Source organism: Hibiscus syriacus, unplaced genomic scaffold (genome assembly GCF_006381635.1).
Source record: "Hibiscus syriacus cultivar Baekdansim isolate YM2019G1 unplaced genomic scaffold, ASM638163v2 tig00110410_pilon, whole genome shotgun sequence".
Classification (NCBI taxonomy): Eukaryota; Viridiplantae; Streptophyta; class Magnoliopsida; order Malvales; family Malvaceae; genus Hibiscus; species Hibiscus syriacus.
The window spans coordinates 1,063,377-1,086,293 of record NW_024062726.1 but is presented as its reverse complement, the minus strand read 5'-3'; the positions used below and the strand labels follow the sequence as shown (position 1 = coordinate 1,086,293).

The 22,917-nt window shown below is 31.7% G+C and overlaps 1 protein-coding gene across 2 annotated transcripts; it reads left to right on the top strand.

Annotated features, from left to right (window-relative positions):
* Nucleotides 1–262: 262 nt before the first annotated feature.
* LOC120124013 (mitochondrial substrate carrier family protein B-like) lies at nucleotides 263–18,461 on the top strand. 2 transcript variants are annotated; one of them, XM_039142784.1, is made up of 9 exons: nucleotides 263–274; nucleotides 9,747–9,756; nucleotides 15,364–15,649; nucleotides 16,161–16,337; nucleotides 16,427–16,576; nucleotides 16,746–16,847; nucleotides 16,937–17,007; nucleotides 17,107–17,174; nucleotides 17,931–18,461. In XM_039142784.1, the coding sequence occupies exons 3-9, from the start codon at nucleotides 15,389–15,391 to the stop codon at nucleotides 18,167–18,169; spliced, it is 1,068 nt and encodes a 355-aa protein (XP_038998715.1). In that variant the 5' UTR covers nucleotides 263–274; nucleotides 9,747–9,756; nucleotides 15,364–15,388; the 3' UTR covers nucleotides 18,170–18,461. The 2 variants fall into 2 exon arrangements, with proteins under 2 accessions (XP_038998715.1, XP_038998714.1); XM_039142783.1 differs by lacking the exons at nucleotides 263–274; nucleotides 9,747–9,756 and having other exon boundaries at nucleotides 15,241–15,649.
* The last annotated feature ends 4,456 nt before the right edge of the window (nucleotides 18,462–22,917 follow it).

The following is a 22,917-nucleotide window of genomic DNA, read 5'->3' as shown; positions in this document are numbered from 1 at the left end:
TGAAATATGATTAGCTCAATGCATGAAACAATTTGGTGAGATTTGAGCCTTTACGAGCATATCATTTTCGCTCTTATTTTGTTTAATTGAGTGTGTCGAATTTGGCATTGGTATTCTAGAACCTGTATGATAAATACTGTCGAGATTACACATGAACATGATACTTAAAAGTGATTTGGGCATCTTAGGATTAACCATTACGTTTCCCCACTAAATAGCCTACCCATGCATTTTCCCCTTAGTTAACCACTTTTGAGCCTTTTCCCATTTCTTTGTTTTCACCATATTCATAAACCCAAGCCTCTTTATTTTATCCCTCTTTTCTACCTTTTTCAGGGAAAGTGAATATTTTTTCCATTGTATGCTCCATCGGAAAAAAACAACAATTCGAAAAAAGGTTGTTCGAAAAAAAAAGAAAAAAAAGACATGAAAGAAGAAAATGGAAAACAAAACAACAAAAGTGTGAAAAAAATGCATTTCGACAAGAAATTTGTTGTTTGATATGTCGTGTTTTTATCTTGTTGTGCTTAATGTTTTGATGGAGTTGAGATTATTATTTGTTAGTTCTTTGCCTTGAATTTTTATCCATATTTTTAGCCTTTTCCCCACCTTTACCTAAGCCCCGTTACAACCAATAAACGACCCTTTGATTTATGCATTTTGTTCTTATTAGTAGTGGAGATTTGATTTACTTGCAGGCTTATGGTAATACCGTGTCAATTCTGACATTGAGAGTTTCTTTACCCCAAACACATTGAGTGATTTGAGTGAATCCCGGTAAGGTGTTGAGTTATGAGCATTGAGATTAATGAATGAATGGATATTACAATTGCACTTGACTTGCTCCAATTGGTGATGTTCAATTGATTAATTTCTTGACTTGAATAGTTATTGTGGTCTCTACCTTGCCTCCATGAATGTGAGACTTGGCAAAGAACGGTAAATAAAATTTTTGACTAGTTTGATTAATCATACTTGAGGACAAGCATGAGATAAGTGAGGGGGAATTTGATGAGTGTTCAAAATCGTTAATATTTTATCGTTATTTCTTCAATTTTATGGAGTTATTACTGCTGAATTGGTCGTGTTATACTTATTTTTGTATAGGTTCTTGCTTTCCAGAATTTGTGACAAATCGGGTGAATTCTGCATTTTTTTTATTTGGTCATGGCTGGAGACATGGGCATGACTCTAGGCACGATGCGGTCTGACGTGGCAGTTTCTAGAAGGTTCAGTAAGCGGCGATTTCTAGAAGACTTCATCCGCACGCCTTCTGGAAGATTGACAAGTAGAGTTGCATTAGGAGACTAGTTTAAGTATGGATTTAAATTTTAAAAAAATTATCTTTTATATTATTTTATTATTTTCTTTGCTTATCCTTTAGGCTTTGAGAGGCTATAAATACCCACTTAGGGTAAGCCTAAACTCATCACTCAAATTACATTCTTCTTTTCTCTCTAGTTTTATTAAAGTTCTCTCTTTTTTACTTTTCAAGTTTTTCCATTTTTCTTTTATTTTCAAGCTTTGTTTTTAATATGCTAAGTATGACTTTTGTCATGCTTAGCTAAACTTTTCATAAGCCGAGAGATGTCGCGATGATTCAATTCCAACGGGAGAATTGAAACAGTCCCTTAATATCTTCGGAATATCTCTCTCAATCTATGCGCTTATTTTTCAAAATCAAAACAGTTTTCAAAATCAAAGATTGACTTTGGTCAAGAGGTTGTTGCGATTAAATGTGTGGGAGGAAGATTCAGCTTATAGAAAATAATTCGACTTCCTGGGAACACACTTGGCGAGATAGTTTCGCCAAGAGGGAATTGAGATCAGAATTGACGATTATAGAAGCAACAATTTAAGTCGGACGCTACGAACTTAAACGATAATTGATCTATGACAATTGATGTCGTTAGAATCAATTATCGAAGCTGGAATCAAAGATTGCCTTGGGTGTTCGGTATACAAGATAGAGTCACGGGGATAACCCTTGTAGACAAAGTAACCGACGTGAATCCCGAAGAGAAAATCTTATTCGATGATCATAAGGAAATTGAATCAAAGCGAAGCTTGAGGCTACTTTTACCAAATTTATTCACAATCTTCATCTTCTTATTTTTACTTTAATTACTTTTATTTATTTAATCGCTTTTATTATTTTAATATATTTTTACCAAAATTACCCCCTCATTTTTACTGTTTCACTCCTGGCATAAATAAATCAGACAGAAATTTATAATTTTCTAAGTCCCTGTGGAATCGACCCTTACTTCTCTTTACTACATATTTCCTTTATTTATTGATTGAGAATAAGGAATTTATTTTGACACCGAAACAACAGTTGTCAATGTTTTACAAATATTTAAAAAAAAATTGGTTTACTATTTCGGTGGTCCAGTGTGGCATTGTAATCCAAGGATTTTGGGTCAGATTGGATTAGGGTGTTACAGTTAAGATTCTATGTCATTTAGAAGTATTATTATACCAGATAAAATTTTTTATTCAATATGAAAAAAGTTTTAATTTGAGGTGATATTTCACTAAAAAGAAAATAACACGAATAGTTAAAATTCTTTGTCATTTAAAATTATTATTGTACCAGATAAGATATTTCATTCAATATGAAAGAAGTTTTAATTCGAGATAATATTTCACTGAATATAAAAGGACGTGAATAGTTAAGATTTTCTATCATTTGAAATTATTATTGTACATGATAAGATTTTTCACGCAATATGAAAGAAGTTTTAACTTTACGTGATATTTCACTAAATACAAAATGACATGAATAGTTAAAATTTTCTATCATTTTTAAATATTACTATATGGTATTAGGTTACAACTTTATTGAATCTACAAAAAATTCTTTCAAACAATGACCTTGAGTTCATCACTGAAATCCTACAAACTGATGTTGGTGTTTTGCTGAGGTCGTACATTCCCTCTAGATATATCTCATCACCAAATGAAGAACAAAATTAACAAAAAATTTGGGGCTTCTATTTTTTGTTATTAGTTATCGGTACTTATTCCCATCAAGTCCAATTACATATAGAACAATCTAGACTTATGATGATGGTGATGTTGTTATGGTTAGACTGAATCAATCAACAAATAATATATGATTGAGATTTATGTTTAAATGAAAATGCATTAGATGTTCTTACCTCATTCGCTGCTACACCAGTTACAGAAGAACCAAAAACATCTATATCGCATGAAAATGATATAGATGATAATCTTGACGGGCGATTCAATGAAAGTCTTGTTGAGTTTAACAATGATAATGAAATTGTTATTCCATTTATGAAATATGATGGCACATCAATACTTGATGATTATGATATATTTGAGGCCACTTTATAGGGACAAGGTTTGAATATTGAGGATGATGTATAAGAGGTAGCTATTTCACAAGGTCATGGATTACAAAATGCTTTAAATATTTGGGCCCAAACACTAACACAACCTTAACCCCAAATGACTCAAAATGATTTACCTTGGTATTATTATTTAATTGTAATGCATGACATTATTACAATGTTATGTGGAATCCTGAAATCTATGATATGCCAGAGATATGTGTTACCCAGTTTGAAACTAAAAATGATGCACAACTGGCAATCAATGAGTACAACATCAAATCTTATCTACAATTCTATGTCACAGAGTTTGATAAAAAAAACATATTTCGTAAATTGTATACACCATGATGTCGGGTGTAACTAGAGGATACGAATTTTATACTTATAATGGAAGATATTATGGGAAGTCACAAGGTTCAATGGCCAACACGTATGTATAATGAGCTCGTTGACACAAGATGATAAATATATAGATTCAGATGTCATATTCTCATATGTCAAGCTTTTGGTCAAAAAAATCCAAAGATATTTATTTCAGTGTTAGTGAAATCCATCCGAAATAAATTTGGTTATATTTCTTCATACTACAAGTTGTGGATGGCTAAAGAGAAAATAATGAGGTCGTTATATGGTGATTAGGATCAATCATAAAATAAGCTATCACCTCTGTTGCAAGAAATGTAATTTTTCGTCCCTGTAACCATTGTAAGATCTTTTACTCTTCTTACGAACTCACTTCACGGAGAAGTTATCTTTGGAAAGAGAGTTTTTACTGGCTTGTTATGGGCTTTCAAGTCATCTATTGAAGGGTTCCAATTTTGTAATGGTTCAAGTCTATAGGATTTTTCTATATGTGATATAAAAACATGTCCTGATGATATATGGTGCACAAGATGGTGATAGAAATATTTTCTCCATTGCCTTTACCATTGTTAAAAATGAATCGGAGGAAAGTTGGAATTTTCTCTCTCTCATTAGTGCTCCCATGTTGTCACTCAAGATGTAGTATGTATCATATTAGATCGTTCAAATAGTTTGTTAGTGATAATTTCTAGACCGAGAAGTAAATGAATGCCTCCGTAAGCATATATGACATATTGTATACGTCATGTTGTCTCTAATGTTATGAGAAGGTTTAAGAATAAAAAGATCAAAAAGGGATTATCAACATGGGTATATAATAAGTTATTTTTAATTGATTATTCATGTTTCACTTATGTTCTTCATTTTGTATTCTTAAACCCAATTTTTCTAGGCTATATTGTTAGCTTTATCAATCAACTGAAATATGCAAAGAACGGGTGAATTGAATTTTAAAAAATTATAGTGGAAGTAACTCAAAAATAAAAATTTACGCAACGATTTTAGAGTAGTTCGATTTCTAAACCAAGTCTACATACACTACCTTAGCATCCATACTAAGGATCTATCAAATCCACTAGATTTGCTAACCTTTGAGGATAAGGTGTAACCTTACTATAACACACAAGTTTTATACCCCAAAACCTTACTTACATTCTCTTCACAAGAGGAATTATAAATTTAGCAAACAAAATAAAAATCACAAAGGCAATTACGTTTGCACAAATTTATACACTCACCAAATTTACACTTGAGAAAAATAAAACAAAGTAGCTCACAAGTGTTACAATGAATATGGCAACTTTAGCTCAAAAATTCTTTTGTTGTTGGTTTGTTCTTTCAATAATCTTTCTTGTTGTTCGTCATTTGAATATTAGTTTATTTTATGTCATCTTGTACCTTTCTAGCCGTTTATAGTTGTTAGTGGTTGATTAGAGTTATTGGATTCATTAAATTTGAACATTAAATTCTTACTTGCAACTTTGGTATCGATACCGAGCAGTGGGTATCGAGACCAAGCATCTTAACAGTTAAAATTATAGTCGTTTAAACCCTCAGTATCGATACCATTCTAGTCAGTATTGATACTCACCTATCGGTAACGATACCAACACCTTGGTATCGATACCAAAAATACGCACAATAAAATATGTATCGATACTTTTTTTGGGCCAAAATCAAGTATTTTGAGCTTTAAAATAGTATTTATAAAATATATAATGACTCAAGAACACTTAAGATTATTTTCACAAATAAAAACCACTTGAAAATATTTTATGACAATTTTTAATAGAATCGTAAAATGAAATTTTTAACAAATTAAATCATTTAAAAATTCATGTTATATCCAAATCAAATATTGGTAAACAATCTCCCCATTTTTATATATAACAAAACTCGTGAAATTTTGCTTTAAAATGATTTGTCATATAAAGTTTGTGAAAAATAAAATCTCCCCTTAGTAAAAGTATTTTTGTATAGAAGAAAATTTAAACTTACACATATTTCTCTCCCTTTTTGTTATAACAAAATCAAATTAAGCTTCAAAAGAGAAAATAGGTTACTAGGGAATCGAATAAATATTCAACATTTAAAGATAATAAACCAAATTATTCTTAACATAATATAATAACGTTCATAAGCATAATGTTACCAACAAGAGTATTTCAAACTAAAACAATACCAAATATAAAAAATATCAAACATAAATAATAATAAAAAGTACTATAAAGTGCATAAACTCTAATAAAAGTGTAAAAATCCTAAAAATAATATATAATGATTATTCTTTCGGAAGAGCTATTGAAGGAAATGATGGCATCAAGTGTTTATGCATCAAGTGAACGTCATTCTCAACGTTTTCAAAGTGATGATCGATAGCGGCCATTTGAGCACTCAAGTTTCTAAAATTTTGAACCATGTAGTCATACATGGTCTTCATGGTGATCTCCTCTTGAGATGTGGCATGATAGGTGCTTTCAATTTGTTATCTTTTTTCTCAACGTCGTCGAATTATTATTTTTTATAGGAACCTCATTCACCATAATACTAATCGAAATCTCAATTCTCTTTGTGAGTTGATTTGAGATCAATAACACTGATAATAGGAATGGAATGGTCAAAAGAAGTAGACACTCTAAGTTTATCCATAAAGATAAAACTAAGTATACAACCATATGGAAGAGTTTTGGTATAGTTTACTTATTTAAACAACATCAACAAGCTCAAAAAGATAATCATTGAAAAAATTGTCGAATTTGATGTTTGACATGATAAAATCACCAATAGTCATATGCACACATGTTGGTAGCTTTACCACCAAAAGGATAAAAAAAACCATGTAATGAGAAACAAAAGGAGATGATTGGGGAACTATAGGAAAGTAGGGTTATCATTAGGAAACATATCCATATGTACAAGTTGATTGTCCTTAAGGGGACAATTATCATTAATAATTAGATAGATAGCTATGGATGAGAGACTACGAGTAAAATATTTCCCCGTAAGATATGATTCAATCCCAATAACTTGTTGATATCATTCTCTTCATGGGTAAGAATTGTACTGCAAAAGAATGCACATACAAGATTTGGATTCACCTTAGGTGGAATACTGAATAAGTCCAACCAACCCCAAGAAATAAATATTTCAAAAATAATAAATAGATAAACCAGTGAAATAAGGAAATTTATATAAATAGTTCTCTCGGTTTGAAGGGGTTTAGTTTTGAAGAAACAATTATAAAAACCAAGGTTATTAGAATCCCTAAAGCAAATATTCTCAAAACTTTTTGAGTTTGAGGATTGACCTGGATGAGAAGAGCCACTAGTCCTAAGACGTTTGAGGTTCATTCTAGAAGGCATTTTGAATAAAAAATAGTGGCAAAGTGATGGCAAATTTCGTTTGGGTATTTTATCAAACACTTGGTGTGTAACCTAAAGACAATGATTATAAGAAAAAGATGATGAATGGGTAAACCTCCACTTGAATTAAGATTGATTTGTTAAGCCTCCCTTTCTTTAAGTGTCATTCCATAGTGTATATATAACTTTCAAATTAATTGACATGCTCATCATTTCTCCAACACACCTACAAAAGAAATCTACTTGATTTTTGGTACCCAAATTACTTTGGGTCATTGAGTGTTAGTTTCAATGCCCCTACTTCCTTAGGGATTCATAATTTTATAAAATTTTTATTTTCTTTATATGACAAATATGTGATGTATGACCAAGATAATGGTAATGTGAACATTTTTCCATTACTGACTTTGATGAATCCTTATAAATATTTTTTTTACTTTTCTTAAGATTTCAAACTTGTTTTTAAATAAAGATTTTCTTTTTTCAAAATTTTCAATTTTAATTTTTAAAAAATCTAAATTCTTTTTCAAAGTTTCATTTTGATTTTCAAAATCCAAGTTTGCTTCTAAAAGAGAATACTTTTCAAATTTAAACTTAGAAATTATTTTCTTATATTTTGAATTCATGGTCTCAAATTCCAAAATCAATTTATCATTAGCATCTTGTAACTCATCAAAAGAATAAGAATTTAATTCATTTGAGCTAGAAGATACCTTTGAATCTTCTTGAACGGTCATAAGACAAAGGTTGGCTACTTCATCATCTTCATCATCAATGATGTTTTCATCACTCCAAGTGCAAATAGAAGCCTTCTTTTTTGGCTTACTTGATCATTTGTTCTTCAGTTGAGGATAATTATACTTGACATGTCCCGATTTTTGGTAATTGTAACATATGATAGGGATCTTTCTCCTTCTTTGACTCATGTATCGTCCATTTATCTTTAAATGACATGAATCATTTGAATATCTTTGAGAGCTTGACTATCTCTTCATCATCTTCATAGTCCTTCTCATCGGAATTATATTCTTTGTGTGTAAAGAATCATAAAGCAACACAAACTTTCCTTTTGTTTTCTTTATGCTCTACTCTTCTCTTATTTTCTTCTTCTTGCTCATCTCCTTTTACCAACAACTCATGAGTGGCAAGGAACCAATAAGTTCAACAAGAGTAAAAGACCTTAGGCTACTTTCTTTTATGATCGTCTTCTTCTTCGATTGCTAAGACTTTAGAAGAGAGTAAACCATCTCCCTTATAATCTTTTCAATAGAAACGATTTCTCCATATCCCTCGAGATTGTTAACAATCACAAAAAATCTATCCGTCATAGCTTTGATGTATTCATCCAAATTCATCTTAAAATTCTCATAGTTATGGTTGAGAAGATCAATTTTCGTTTCCCTCACTTTATTTGTTCCTTCATGAGTGACTTAGAGCTTGTCCCAAATATTCTTGGCATTTGAACAAGATAAGACTCTTCCATATTCATTTGGGCCTAATGCACAAAATAAAAAGTGCATAACCTTGACATTTTATTGGAACTTCTTCTTTTCTTCTTTACTCTAATCTTCCATCCCATTGGTTAGAGTAGAGTGAACTTTCATGATAGAGTTCCAAGCTCCTAGATCGTTTACTTAAATGAAGAGCATCATAATATTCTTCCAATAGGCATAATTTGCTCCATTTAAATAAGGTGGCTTGTTCATTGGTTGTAAATCTTCAATGAAGTAAGAGTCGGAGGTTAAAACCATTTTCCTCAATTGATTGTAGAATATGATAGAGTTATCACATAATCTTCTAAAAGTTGTTAAACATTCGATAGAGACTTATTCTAATACCAATTGTTAACTTTATTGATTAACCAAAATATGCCAAGAGTGGCGCGAATTGGCTTTAAAAAAATTAGGGTGGGAACAGCTTAAAAATAAAAATTTACGCAACGATTTTAGAGTGGTTTGGCTTCTAACTCAAGTCTATATCCACTGCCTTAGCATCCACACTAAGGATTTCTTAAATCTACTAGATTTAATAACTTTTAAGGACAATGTGGAACCTTACAATAACACACAAGGTTTATACCTCAAAACCTTGCTTACAAAGGCAAACAAATAAAACAAAAATAAATTTGAATCTTAAGCAAACAAAAAAAGTATGTTTGCACAAATTTAAGCTCTCGCCCAATTTACGTTTGAGCAAAAATAAAACAAAGTAGCTCACAGGTGTGTTACAAAAAAAATGACAATTTTAGCTTAAAATTTCTTTTGATGTTGGTTTGATATTTCATTAATCTTTCTTGTTGTTCTTAATTTGAATCTTGGTCCCTTTTACTCCTTATAATACATTTTTAGCCGTTTAGATCTATCGGTGGTTGATTAGAGCCATTAGACTCATTAATTTTGAGCATTAAATACTCATCAGCAACAATGGCATCGATACCGGGTAGTGAGTTTTGAGACCAAGCATCCTAACGATTAAAATTATAGCCGTTGAAACCCTCGGTATCAATTCCATTCTAGTGAGTATCGATACTCACCTATCGGTATCGATACCAACACTTTGGTATCTATACCAAAAATGCATACTGGAAAGCGAGTATGGATACTGGCATACTAGTCTCGAGACTGAAAGGGTTTTTTTGGACAAAATCAAGTATTTTGAGCTTTAAAAGAGTATTTATAAAATATATAATGACTCAAGAATATTAAGAATATTTTTCAAAATTAAAACCACTTGAAAATATTTTATGACAAATTTTAATAGAATAATAAAATGCAAATTTTAATAAATTAAATCATTTAAAAATTCATGTTATATCAAAATCAAATATTGGTTCAACATATACTTTAACTACAACCACACTTCAGTGCACAACTAGAAAATTTGAGAAGATATTGAAATGTTTATAACTTTGTAGTTGAAATCCCTAGGGAAAGTTGGTCATAAGAATATGACGATCAAGATCGACATTACGACCATATGACAACCAACTTTGACGAATTTATAAACTTAATGCTTAAAGGGATTCGACATCTTTTGATAGTAAGTATTGTTAGGGAGACTCACTTAAGGTTAAGTAAAGTTTAGGCAGACAAAAGTGCACAAATAGATGTCACGATCAACGAAGGGAGAAATTGGGCTCCAGATTTGGAGAAGGCAATGCAAAAAAATCAAACACGTGCAATATCAATGTTTGTTCATAATTTTTCAAGACTTGATTCTTATTATGTTGTCCAAGAACTTGTTCAATCACATGAGAGAGACAATTCTACCACATGCACTAGTAATCCAAATAAAATATGGTTTGATTGTTGTCGATTTCAAGCTTTTAGATTTTTATGTGCTCATATTGTCGTTGCATGTCTACACGTTAATGTTGCACATACTCTTATGAAGATGACTATTATAGTATGTACGCTATGTGTAACATATACAACAATGAGTTTAAGTATATCTGAAACAATGTTTATTGGCCTACACCAGTTATTTTTAAAGAATGGTCACCAAATTTAGAATTACGTAAAAAGTTGAAAGGTCGACCTGAATCTAGCTGAATTCATACTTATATGGATGATCCTCAAAGAGAGCAAGGTCTACCAAAGCTTTGTGGTCACTATAGAGGTGAAGGCTACAACATAAAACATTGTCTGCATCTTCCTAAATATCGAACTGGACGATAAAACCTTCATAATTATGTTTCACTAAATTATACCCACTTATTTATGATTTGATTCTAATGACGTTTCTCACTTCTCATACAAACACCATCAACTCACTCTTGTTTATACAAAAAAAAAACTAATATGATAGTTGGAACTCATCACGCCCACATGACGAGTTTCAATGGAATTTAAAAATATTATGTTGGTTTCCCAATGTTCAATTAACGATTATAAATTTGAAATTCAAAGGGAACTCCTCACGTAACATGACGAGTTACATTTAAAAAAAATTATATTTTTTAATTAATATAAATTACTTTAATTAAAAAATATAGTTGAATATATTTTAATAGAAATCGTCACATTCACATGACGAGTTTCGAGAGATATATTAAAAGATTCAACCCTACAGGGCCCACAAACCTATCTATTTAAAAACAATATTTGGACAAACTTGCCATATGGGCTTAACGAGTTTGTCGTGCACCGTAACAAATGGCGTATAATGCAAAATAATGTTGAAGTTGATCTATTGGGCCAAATAAACAATCTGCTTGAATTATTGGTACAATTTTACCTCTTTTAGGATAATTAAAAAAAGGCTATGATATTAATATGTAAGATTGATGATGTGATTGCAGATCCTTTCAGATAATTAGCATTCATGCCCTCACTTCATAATCATATATTTATGTCTGTATATATGACAAGAAATATATGGATAATGTAAACATACTTTTACATATCGTCGAGATATATGAATATGAATTTTTCTTGATAGGAAGCGAAAGAGAATAAGACGAAATTGACATTGAACGTAGAGTACAATCGACTCCTTTATGGCGTAAAGATACAAAGGATCTTCTTAAATCAACAAAGATTCAGAGTGATATCAGAGAAAGAAAAAATCAGATATACTAAATAATGCGAATATGAAGAAAAAAAAGAGTCTAATTATATTAATATATTTAAACCTCAAATTGTAATAATTTAACATTTCATTTATACTTGATATTTTTAACTCATATTTTATTTAAATTAAATCGTTTTTAACATATATTTATATGCTACAATTCATTTAATTAGTATGTGAATAGATACCTAATTCTAAAACTTTGAATCTTTTAAGCCTTAAATTATAAACCTTAAACTTTAAATAAGCACATCTTATTAAAATAAATAAATTTTAACTTATAAAATTTATGTATAAAATAATTATATGTAAAAAATTACAAAATTGTTTCAATAATGTTTTGATTTTTTTATTATATAGGTAGGGTGTTTGTTAGGTACGTGGGGAAGACGTTTGGATTATTCGGCAATTTTTGGAAGACATCTGAATCCCCAAACAACTATGAAAAATCATATGGACTGTAGGGATGACTCCAGAAGTCGCCATGTGATTCGAGCGACTTTCAGACATCGTTGTGTGTTCCAGACTATTTCAAATCGAAGATCTTCGCCTGGAAATGATCATACAAAAGAATGTTTTCTGGTTTCACATCGCAATGAATGATCTTATGCTTGCAACCGTCGTACAAGTACGCGAGTCTTCGAGTAGTCCCAAGTGCTATATCAAATCTCTCTTACCATTTCAAGGTCGGATCATTACCGAAGAGAAGCCGATGCAATGAGCCTCAGTCCATGTACTCGTACACCATAAGCCTTTGTCTCTCAAGGGCACAAAATCCTCTCAGTTTAAACAAACTGACATGGTGAATGTTTCTGATTACTGCAATTTCAATGCAGAACTTTTTTTTGCCTTGATTGCTTAGATTCGTTATCTTCTTCACCGCCACAACAGTTTTATCAGGGAGTATGCCTGTGTATGCAATACCGAAGCCACCTGCTCCGATTTGGATCTTGACATTCTCGGTGGCTAATTCGAGTTCTTTGTAATTGAACTCCTAGGGCAAGCCTGGAATGCTGAACACATCCAGATCATCTGAATCAAACGAGTTTTGGTGGCCCAATTCTATCTCTTCAGATTCGTTGAATTTCCATATTTTTCACTAGAGGAAAACCCGAGCAGCTAGGAGGAAAATATCGATGAAAGGTAAGAGCACGATGGCAGTCGGGGGGAAATTTCTTCTTCGAGATTTGATTTTGGGAACTTGTTTGCTCTCTTCGTTCACTTTCGAGATTAAGAGATTAGGAAAAAAATTTAAGGATTTTTGGGTAGAAATTTGATTTAACCATAATAGGTTAGTTAATATTAAAACATTATTTATTAATTTTATAAATGTCATATCATCATCTAGTCATATTAGTAATATTATATGACGTGAAAACAATTAGCGTCCACATAAGCAGAAATTAACGGTTCTGTTAGTCAAAACAGTCAACAGTATAAAATAATGCAATTAAACAACTTCGATGGTTAAATTGATGTGAAAATACGATAGGGGTGAAATTGATAAATTATGTCTACTACAGGGGCAATAGTGACCTTTAAACCTAATAAACTTATAAAATTTTGATATATAGATTAATTCCAATTTAAACAAACTTCTCTAATCATATAAGATATACTTCTTCACATATGTAAGTACGATTTGTAACACTATTTATAAATTAAATACTATCAAAATTATAAAAATATAATTATAATATTTTTTAAAGAATATAATTTTAGGATAAAATATTGATTAGAGTATAAAATAGGTAATAAAGTGACAAGAAGAAAGAACTTGCACAAGAAATTATGGTCGAAATATCAAATTGAATAAAACACAAAGTTGAGGGACTAAATTATAAAAAATTACAATTAAAAATAAAAATTGGAGTTACATAAATATTTTACCGTGGTAGTGGAACATATTATTCAAAGTTGGTCAAAATATACTTAAAATTAAAGAGAAATTAAAAAAAACATACAAAATTGAGAATTTAAATTGCAAAATGAGGAAATTTGTTTTTTTTAATATAAATTATCATATATTCTATAGTGATTTAGGAGCATACAATTTAAATTTAGTTAAAACAAATTTTAAATGAATGATGATTTGAAGAAATAATAAAATTAAGAATCAAATCATAAAATAATCAAATTTAATAGCTTCTATTCATTATTTAATTTTATTAAAAGTCAAAATTGACTCACTAATTTAATTTGACTAATTAAATTAAATTTTTTAAGTCAAATAGAAATTTTCTTAATCTAAATTTTCTCGTCATTTAACAATAAACACTTAAATACATTGCAGTCGATGATATTTAAACTTGATATCTATAGAAATTACAACTATTCATTTAACGATTGAGATCTTTTGATTTATGATTCTCTTAAACTTTTATATAAAAGATAATTGTTGTTAAAAATATTTAAACACATAAACTTTTTTTTATTACAACAACAAAAATACATACGAACCAATCAACATCATTAGCTAAAAGGTTGATTATTATCTCTAGAAGTTTCGAATTTGAGCATTAACGATTATAGGGTATTTGAATATTTATTATCAATAATTAAAAGTTTTACAATATGTATTATCACTTATAATCCCCTAGATTAATAAAAAATAACAACAATAATATAAATCAAACAAAATTTAATAGGTTAGCTTTAAATATTTTTTTGTATAACTATTGATATATGATCTATTGATCAACTAATCCAAATCAAATATTACAGAGATAAAAGTAATCTTTCTAACTCAGTTTACTCTATTTAAAATTTAAACTTATAAATTTAATTAAAAAATCGAATACCTATTTCATAGATAAATTGATTGATGTAACTTTAAAATTATAAAGATATAATTTGAACGTTTATTTCATGAGAGATTGATGGTGAGCCATCACGTCAATGTTCAATTATTTTATAGTGTGTGTACATCAATCCTCCACGGAAACAAATCCCTCAAGTTATAACCACACATTTTTCATTCACAAAATTAGGCAAACAAAATTAAAATGTGTGGTGTATTAATTGATTTATTTTAATTCACTTTAATTTTTTTAGGATCAAAAGTATATTCCAAACCACATATAAGAGGAAATTTCACTAACAGTCATTGAACTATAAATAAGATTATATTTTTATCATTAAACTAATTATTTTATATCATTTCAGTTATTGTACAGCAGGTTTTTTTATTAGAGTATATAATAATACACTTAACATTCAAAATTTATATATTTTATCAATTCAATTCATAATTATAAACATATCCCTATCTTTTTGGCAAAGCCAAGGAGCCAATTTTATGAATCAAATGATAAAATGTATTAATTGAGTGTTTAAATGTTCTATTATACCAATTATTAAACTACCATCTCATCCTCTAACGGCACAAAATTGAAATGATACAAAACGATCTATTTTGTGACATAAATATAAGGTTTTAAAAGTAAGTGATGAAAATTAATTGTACTGATAGTATAATGACCAACTACGTAGTTTAATCAAAATTTAAAAAAACATTATTTGTCCCCCTAGGGTTGTAGTTCTTATTCTAGGGTTTCTCGTTTTCTTTTTCCTTCAAACTTCACCAAAGTGAGCAAATAACTTCCCTGTTTTCGTTTCCTTGATTTTTCCAAATGTCTTCCTTCAAATTCATGTGACATCAATATCCCACAAACCCAAAACCTTAAAAAAATTATTTCTTATAGGAAAGATAGAGCTTTTTGAGAGATTATGAATGTGGAGGCAAGAGTCGGGGTGGTGGTTGAAGGAGGGCAAAGGGCTTTGAATTCAGCCCACGGAACTGTCGTAGATGCTGGGGCTAGAATTTTACAGCAGCAGCAACAGCAACAGCAACAGCAACATGGGCATTCTTCGAAGCAGGACTTGAATCCGCAGCTTGGGACCATTCAACAGCTTCTCGCCGGTGGTATTGCCGGTGCTTTTAGCAAGACTTGTACGGCTCCTCTTGCCCGTCTAACCATCTTGTTTCAGGTCTGGCTTTATAATTTCTCTTTGGCTTATTAGAAAACGATGCTTCTTTTTATTGATTTTTAGTGGTAATTTGATCTGGGTATTTCGTATTGTTGTTGTTTTCGTTTAAGTGTAGCTGGGGATTGAATAAATAGGTTTGTGAGGCTTTTTAAAGGAAAGCTGCAGCTTTAAAATTTTGGTTCTTGATTGTATTTGAAGGTTCAATTTTGAAAAATGAGGTAAAAGATCAGCTTTCTTTTGTTTTTAAATAGCTTAAATAAAACAGGCGATAATTTTCTTGAAAGAAACACAATTTAATGTATTTGAACGAATTATTAAAAAATTGCTGACCAGTTGAGTAATTGTATAGGCACCAATGTAAAGTTTTCACTTTTAGCATGGATTGACAGAATAATGGTGGCAGCTTAATGAATTTGAATGATATATCTCAAAATAATGGTTGCTTGTTGTTACGTTAAACTGGGAATTTGAACTATCTAACCTTTATGCTGATGTTCTCTTGTTTTCTCAGGTCCAAGGAATGCACTCAGATGTATCGGCATTGAGCAATGCTTCTATATGGCGTGAGGCTTCACGCATTATTAATGAAGAAGGGTTCAAAGCATTCTGGAAAGGCAATCTGGTTACCATTGCTCATCGACTTCCCTACACTGCAGTCAACTTCTATGCCTATGAACGCTACAAGAGTGTATGTCCCGATCCTTTGTTTCTTAAGTAATGCCTGTATTTCTTTTCTCAAACATGTTTCACAATTCATTCATTCCTATGTTTTTGCAGTTATTGCAATCTATTCTCTGCCTGGAAAGTCAAAGGGGACGTGCCTATGCTGATATTGGTGTGCACTTTGTAGGCGGTGGGTTGGCTGGAATGACTGCTGCCTCTGCTACATATCCATTGGATCTCGTAAGGACTCGTCTCGCAGCGCAGGTACGATGACTAAATACCTCTGAGTGAATAAGGCACTTGCATTTCCCTTTGCCTATGCTTTGACCAAGATTTTGTATGTTGTATCTTTTCCTCTTTCTATATACATGTATGTATTTCATTTCTACTTTTTTCTTACCCTCCATTTCAATTGTTCTTCTGAACTTTGCAGAGAAACACAATATACTACAGGGGCATTTGGCATGCCTTCCATACCATTTGCAGGGAAGAGGGATTCTTCGGCTTGTATAAAGGACTTGGAGCAACATTATTGGTATATAATATATATACTGTTTTTCTTTACTTCATTATTTTCTTATCTGATTATCTCTAATTGCTGCTGCAATGCTATGTGTGATGCAGGGTGTTGGACCGAGTATAGCAATAAGCTTTTCAGTATATGAGTCTTTGAGATCTCATTGGCAATTACGAAGGTATACTTATTGCTTTTGATTGGTTGGTAGCATGTGATCTATTATTTTGGTTCTATACTTCTATCTTCTTATTTTTGAATTCCATTGATTTTGCTTTAGGCCCGATGATTCAACTATTATGGTTAGTCTTGCTTGTGGCAGCCTCTCAGGCATTGCATCATCAACAGGTTAGTAATCTGCAAGTGCAACCCTGCTTTTAGGTTTGACTCAGCTCACTGTATTTCGGTGTAGTTGGGAAATCAACTACTCCCTCCGCCTCATAAGTTTTGTCTTATATTGACTATGCACATAGTTTTAGGAGATATATTTGACCAAGGAAAATGACAAAATTATCCCTAAAAGGTGATTGATAGATTTGACATATTTATTTTGATAGGTATAACAGAGTGGGACATGTAAGGGTAAAAAGGAAATATAAATGTTATTGTTTGTTGACTTTTCTAATAGGGCATTTTTGAATGGGACAATTTTAAAAACCAAAAGAGACACATTTAGTGGGACATAGGGAGTAATATGGTTTGACTAAGGTTACTAATTTACCTATGCAAAATTATATCTTCATAATAAAGATTAAGTTGTTAATATGATCTTATTTAATTGCTAATATTATGTGGAATTAATTGAATAAGTGAAACATAACAAAGAAAGTTGGTTAACCAGCTGAATTCACTGAAGTTAAGTTGGTTTGATTAGGTTGGTTAGTCGACTAAATCAGGAGGCGGTCGGTTAAGTCAATTAAGAAATGGAAACCAATTGATCCAATCAAGAAAAGTGATTGCTCTCCCCTAATCTCAATTGTTAGAACTTGGTAATTTCAACCAGATCTCAAGCATGGAGTTTATATGAAGCTTGTTCTAGTAATTATTTAGAAGCTGTTTCTGATCGCTGCATGACTTCTCTTTTTCATCACTGATGATTTGCAGCGACATTTCCTATTGATCTTGTGCGGAGACGTATGCAACTGGAAGGGGCTGCAGGTCGAGCTCGTGTTTATAACACTGGATTGATTGGAACTTTCAGGCATATAATCCATTCTGAAGGTCTTGGTGGCTTGTACAGAGGGATTCTACCCGAGTACTACAAAGTGGTTCCTGGTGTTGGCATCGTCTTCATGACCTACGAGACACTTAAGATGATTCTATCAAGCTTCCCGACCAGATGACAAGGAACCCCGGAAAGGCACGGTAAAAAAGTGGAAGCAGTCAGTTAAGCATAAAAGATAGGTAAGCATATCTCTTTCAATGTATTAGATGAAAAACCTGGGTGGTAGCATTTTTGTTTAATGTATATGTAACCGGCACTGCACTGCAATCAACTATCTAGTATCAGTATACTTGGGCTACGCTTAAGGTTTAGTTAATTAACAAGTATTGATGATCATGCCATCATCACAGTTTTGTGTTCAATTCCTTTGTATTGGAAGGATATTAAACTACAAACGATAGAATTTAAAGCAAAGCATTACAAGCTTTTAAAGACCTCTACTAGTTGAAGAGAAACCCTGGTGAATGCACCAACAGATTGTGTACCATAAGCAAGACAATGCTAGCATTGCTGGTGTAATGTTACCACAATTGTTGCAATATGTTATATGTGACATTGCAAATCATATTTTTATCATTATAATGTTGTCAATATTTCACATGCAATCTTTTTGTTCATCCCAAGATAAAACAATAAATTATAATGATTAAATGTTTAAATTATAAAAATTATGTCCATCATATGTCAATCTCAAGACATTATCAATATCGAAAAAGATGTTCAAATATCCATTGCCATAATTCCCTCCACCTAACCTGGAAATCAACTTGTTACTTTTGGTGAAGTGTTGGTGAGGAAGAAGTGTATCCGTGGGAAAATCAAAGATTTGCCAAAGAACTTTAGCAGATGAGTCAAGAACGAGGTTTCCATTATCTAAAAGCTCTGCAGTTTGAGCGTTTGTGGTTCTGGTGTTGGTCTCCCATGTAATGGAGCCATCGACATTTGTGAGGACGAAAGCACCACCTTGAAGAAAAGAAACTTTAGAGCCCTTTCCATTGACGGGCTTGTCTCGGTTAGCCATCCAAGCAACCGTCTTCTCCTTGGAGCCGGAGAACCAGATCGAGAAGTAGTAAGGATTTTTACCAACACCATAAAAGCCACAGGTGAACTTGTTGTCCGAAGAAATCAACAGGTCCTTGTCGTCTTCGACAGACAGATAAGATCCTCTCTTCAGGAAATTATTGGGATTTCCTGAAGTTGGAGGAGAGAGACATAAATAAATGAGGAAAATGAGACAGTTGAACTCGAGGATATTAAAGCCTGAGATATCATGGCTGTCGGATTTAGTTTTAGAACAATGAAGCTTGCATTTAAAGAGAAGATGGAATACATTGTTCATATGACCTTGCCAGAAATGAAATTGAAAATTCAGACATTGGACCCTACTCTAGTGGAACGTACCGAAAGTTTGATTAGCTCTCTATGTTCTCCCTCCGGAATGTCTTGGTCTTTCTCATGAGCCGACATTTAGAATAATCGTCTTTCAGAATAAGACATTAGAAAACGTTTGGAATAGTGAAGTCTTGAAGTCCAGTCTTCAACTAGATGAATAAAATTGCCTGAAACGACATGGAAAATCTTATGAAGCTTCGTGGCTCTCTTCAATCTGCTTTTAGAAAGGCTCTGTCCTTGTTGATGATAACATTCGGGTTGTTTTGGTTTTAGAGTAATGATTTCCTGTTATTTAGACGAAGAGCCATAATTAATAGGTTTTCGATCGATGGCCAATAGAAAATGGAGTTACACACATGAATGGATATGATACTCATATGCTGGCAGATTGAATGGATATGATTGCCTGAAAAGGTCTTGTTAAGAGAATAATAATTGACCGACATGTGTGAAACTCCGAAGGATGAAAGTAAGTCGAGAGATATGAATCTCCAGATGTACCACCCTGATCTGATCAAACTTAAATTTAAAGGACTTAAGTATCACATGAAATCACTGAAGTGACTAATAGTTCTTTTAAAAACACCATTACTAAAAAATTCTTTAAAACATAAACACTTCATCATAAAAATTAAAATAAGTAGTAGTTAACCGATGGGGTTGGTTCAAGTACTAACCAACTTGATATCGCTTAAACAATGTATCAAGTTCGAGTCTACAAAAAAAAAATATAGTTTAAATCATAATATATGAGAATAATAGACTTACATACCATCAAATCAACCACATGAGGTCTTAAAAATACATAGTTCAAATAAGAGCTAAGTTATTATACTATGAACACAATTCGATGCTGAAATTTTTATTTGATAAAGTTTTTGAATGCAATCAAATCTAGTCACATGCGAACGAAAATATTCAAACTCTAAACTTGACAAACTCAGTGGCACACAACTACACTATAATAATAATTTATGTAATTCATAATATAAGTATGTAGTATAAATATAAGCATGTATGTATAGGCAATAGCAAACATGAATCATTTCAGTGCATGTCTTACAAGAACAACCTATCACGCGCCAGTATCACACACACAAGAAAAAGTTATCGAATCATTGTGGTTTAGACCACACAACATCGGACCAATGATCAAATTCAATGCCTAGATCACACAGCATGCGTTAGAACATATGACTTCTGGATCACACATCATTAGAAAAAAGAATGGGCAATGTACAGACCACACATTATCAAACAAACCTCGCACGACTCCCACGTACAGTGCTAACTTGGACTACACAATATCAAATATCATTGATTTTAAATACCCAGTCTCTTATCCTATACCATGCATGGTTGAGTATCAAACAAGGTCAATGTGGCCACATCAACAATCGTCGAGTATACACTTGGATCTCTATCATGTTCACCCATATGAAGTCTACCGACAATATCAATTCTTTACTGTTGCAATACTCTGCTGAGGCACTCCTCCATTGAAGAAATCCTCATCCGTGGTAATCTTCTGCTGAGGTAATCCCACGCCGTGGCAATCCTCCATTACGGTAGTCCTCCGATGAGGCACTCCTCGACCTCCACTGAGGCAGTCTTCTTCCATGGCAACCCTCCGTTGAGGGAGTCTTTCGTCATGACAGTCCTCTGTTGAGGTAATCATTCGTAGTGAAAATCCTTCATCATGGCAATCATCCACTGTGGTAATTCGAGTAACTATTCTCAAGTTTTATGAGCATAAAGTTGGATTTGTTTTGGTGGTTTTTATCGCAACACTTAGGGCTTGATATATTAGAGCATATTTTACACAACATCACCTAACATGCAAAAACTAAATACACAAAGCATCATATCATGACAAGCATGAAGTATGAAGCGAAGTTTAGTGTCCTACCTTGCACAAAATATCTAAAACCTCTTTCACTTATGGGTGATTATCGAGTAATTCAATAGCGAGTTGGGCAGTGCTCGACTCGTGCTTGTTAAAAAATTGTGTTGCTCGACTTGTGCTCGTTAAAAAAATATGTTGCTCGACTCATTACTTGTTAAGCTCTATAAAATTTTGCTCGGCTTGTATTTGTTAAGAAATTTTGTTATTCGACTGGTTGGTCGTTAAGCTCACCAAATTTTTTTATCTTATTTTTTTAACTATAAGTAAAATCTACTAATACTATATAGAACTTAATAATTACATAAATTAATAAATTTAATTGAAAAATTATCAAAAAAAATGTATAAAACAAACTGAAAGTCTAAACACCAAAATAATAAACCATATATGCATTAAAATAATAATTAGAGTTTGATTTTTTGGGTGTAGTAAAATAATAATTGTTAATTAATACTTTAGTATTTTTAATTATTTATTAGAAAATTAATATATTAATAATTTATCATCTTTTTTATTATTTATTAGTAAATTAATAATTTTTTGAATCAAATAATTTTTTAAGATAACTACTAAAAGTTATTAAAAAAATTAACGAGTTGCTCACGAACTTATTGAATCGAATTAGACTTTGCTCGACTCAACTCGTTAAGGTCTCTAATCGAGTTAACCCAAGTCAAATTTTTACCGAATTTTGATCAAGTTAAATTCGAATTGCTCACTCAAGTCATTATGCGCCCCTACTCTCGCTTCTGTAATTTCTATAAGAGATTTTTTTAAAAGAATAAATTTTAAAAAAGATATTTCCTAACCCCAATTGAGTCCAAAACGTACCCAATTAGAGCCTAAACTTAGTATACCGAGGCTCGGGAATGTCTCAGGAAAGACGGGTTAATATACGGCTAATATACGGCGTTACCGGATACATTAAAAGATATTTACCCAAATTCGGTTTAGCGCTACCGGAAATGTTTTGTCTAATAATAATGTAGTAGGTCTAAGTCATGAAGAAATATTAAAAAATTGTGCAACCGGCAAACTTAACTTGTCGGTTCGTGTCGATCCAAATTAAAAATGTGTCGATCAAAAACGATATAACAGGTAAAACTATGACAAAACCAGTATTGAAATGATAAAACCGGTAAAGCGCTACCGGATACATTTAAAGTGTCGGTACTTTAATATAAGGATCGACACTTCGTGAATTTAAAAGAGAAGCAGTTTTAAGTCTTATAAAGTGTCGATACTTTTAAAAAATGTATCGATCCAAAACGATATACCAGGTAAAAATATGATAAAACCGGTAAGAAAATGATAAAACCGGTAAAACGTTACCGGATATATTGAAAGTGTCGATACTTTATATAAGGATCGACACTTTGTGAATTTAAAAGAGAAGCAGTTTTAGCGCCTATAATGTGTCGATACTTTAAAAAATATATATCGATCCACAACGATATAACAGGTAAAAATATGATAAAACATGTATCAAAATGATAAAACCGGTAAAATGATACCGGATATATTGAAAGTGTCGATACTTTCGTAAGTACGGGTAATAAATTATCGAC

Excerpts from the sequence above, each read along its gene's own strand:
- LOC120124013 (XM_039142784.1), top strand. The coding sequence starts at position 15,389 with ATGAATGTGGAGGCAAGAGTCGGGGTGGTGGTTGAAGGAGGGCAAAGG. Across the intron at positions 17,008-17,106 it reads TCTCATTGGCAATTACGAAG|GCCCGATGATTCAACTATTA; the intron begins GTATACTTATTG and ends ATTTTGCTTTAG. Across the intron at positions 17,175-17,930 it reads AGGCATTGCATCATCAACAG|CGACATTTCCTATTGATCTT; the intron begins GTTAGTAATCTG and ends GATGATTTGCAG.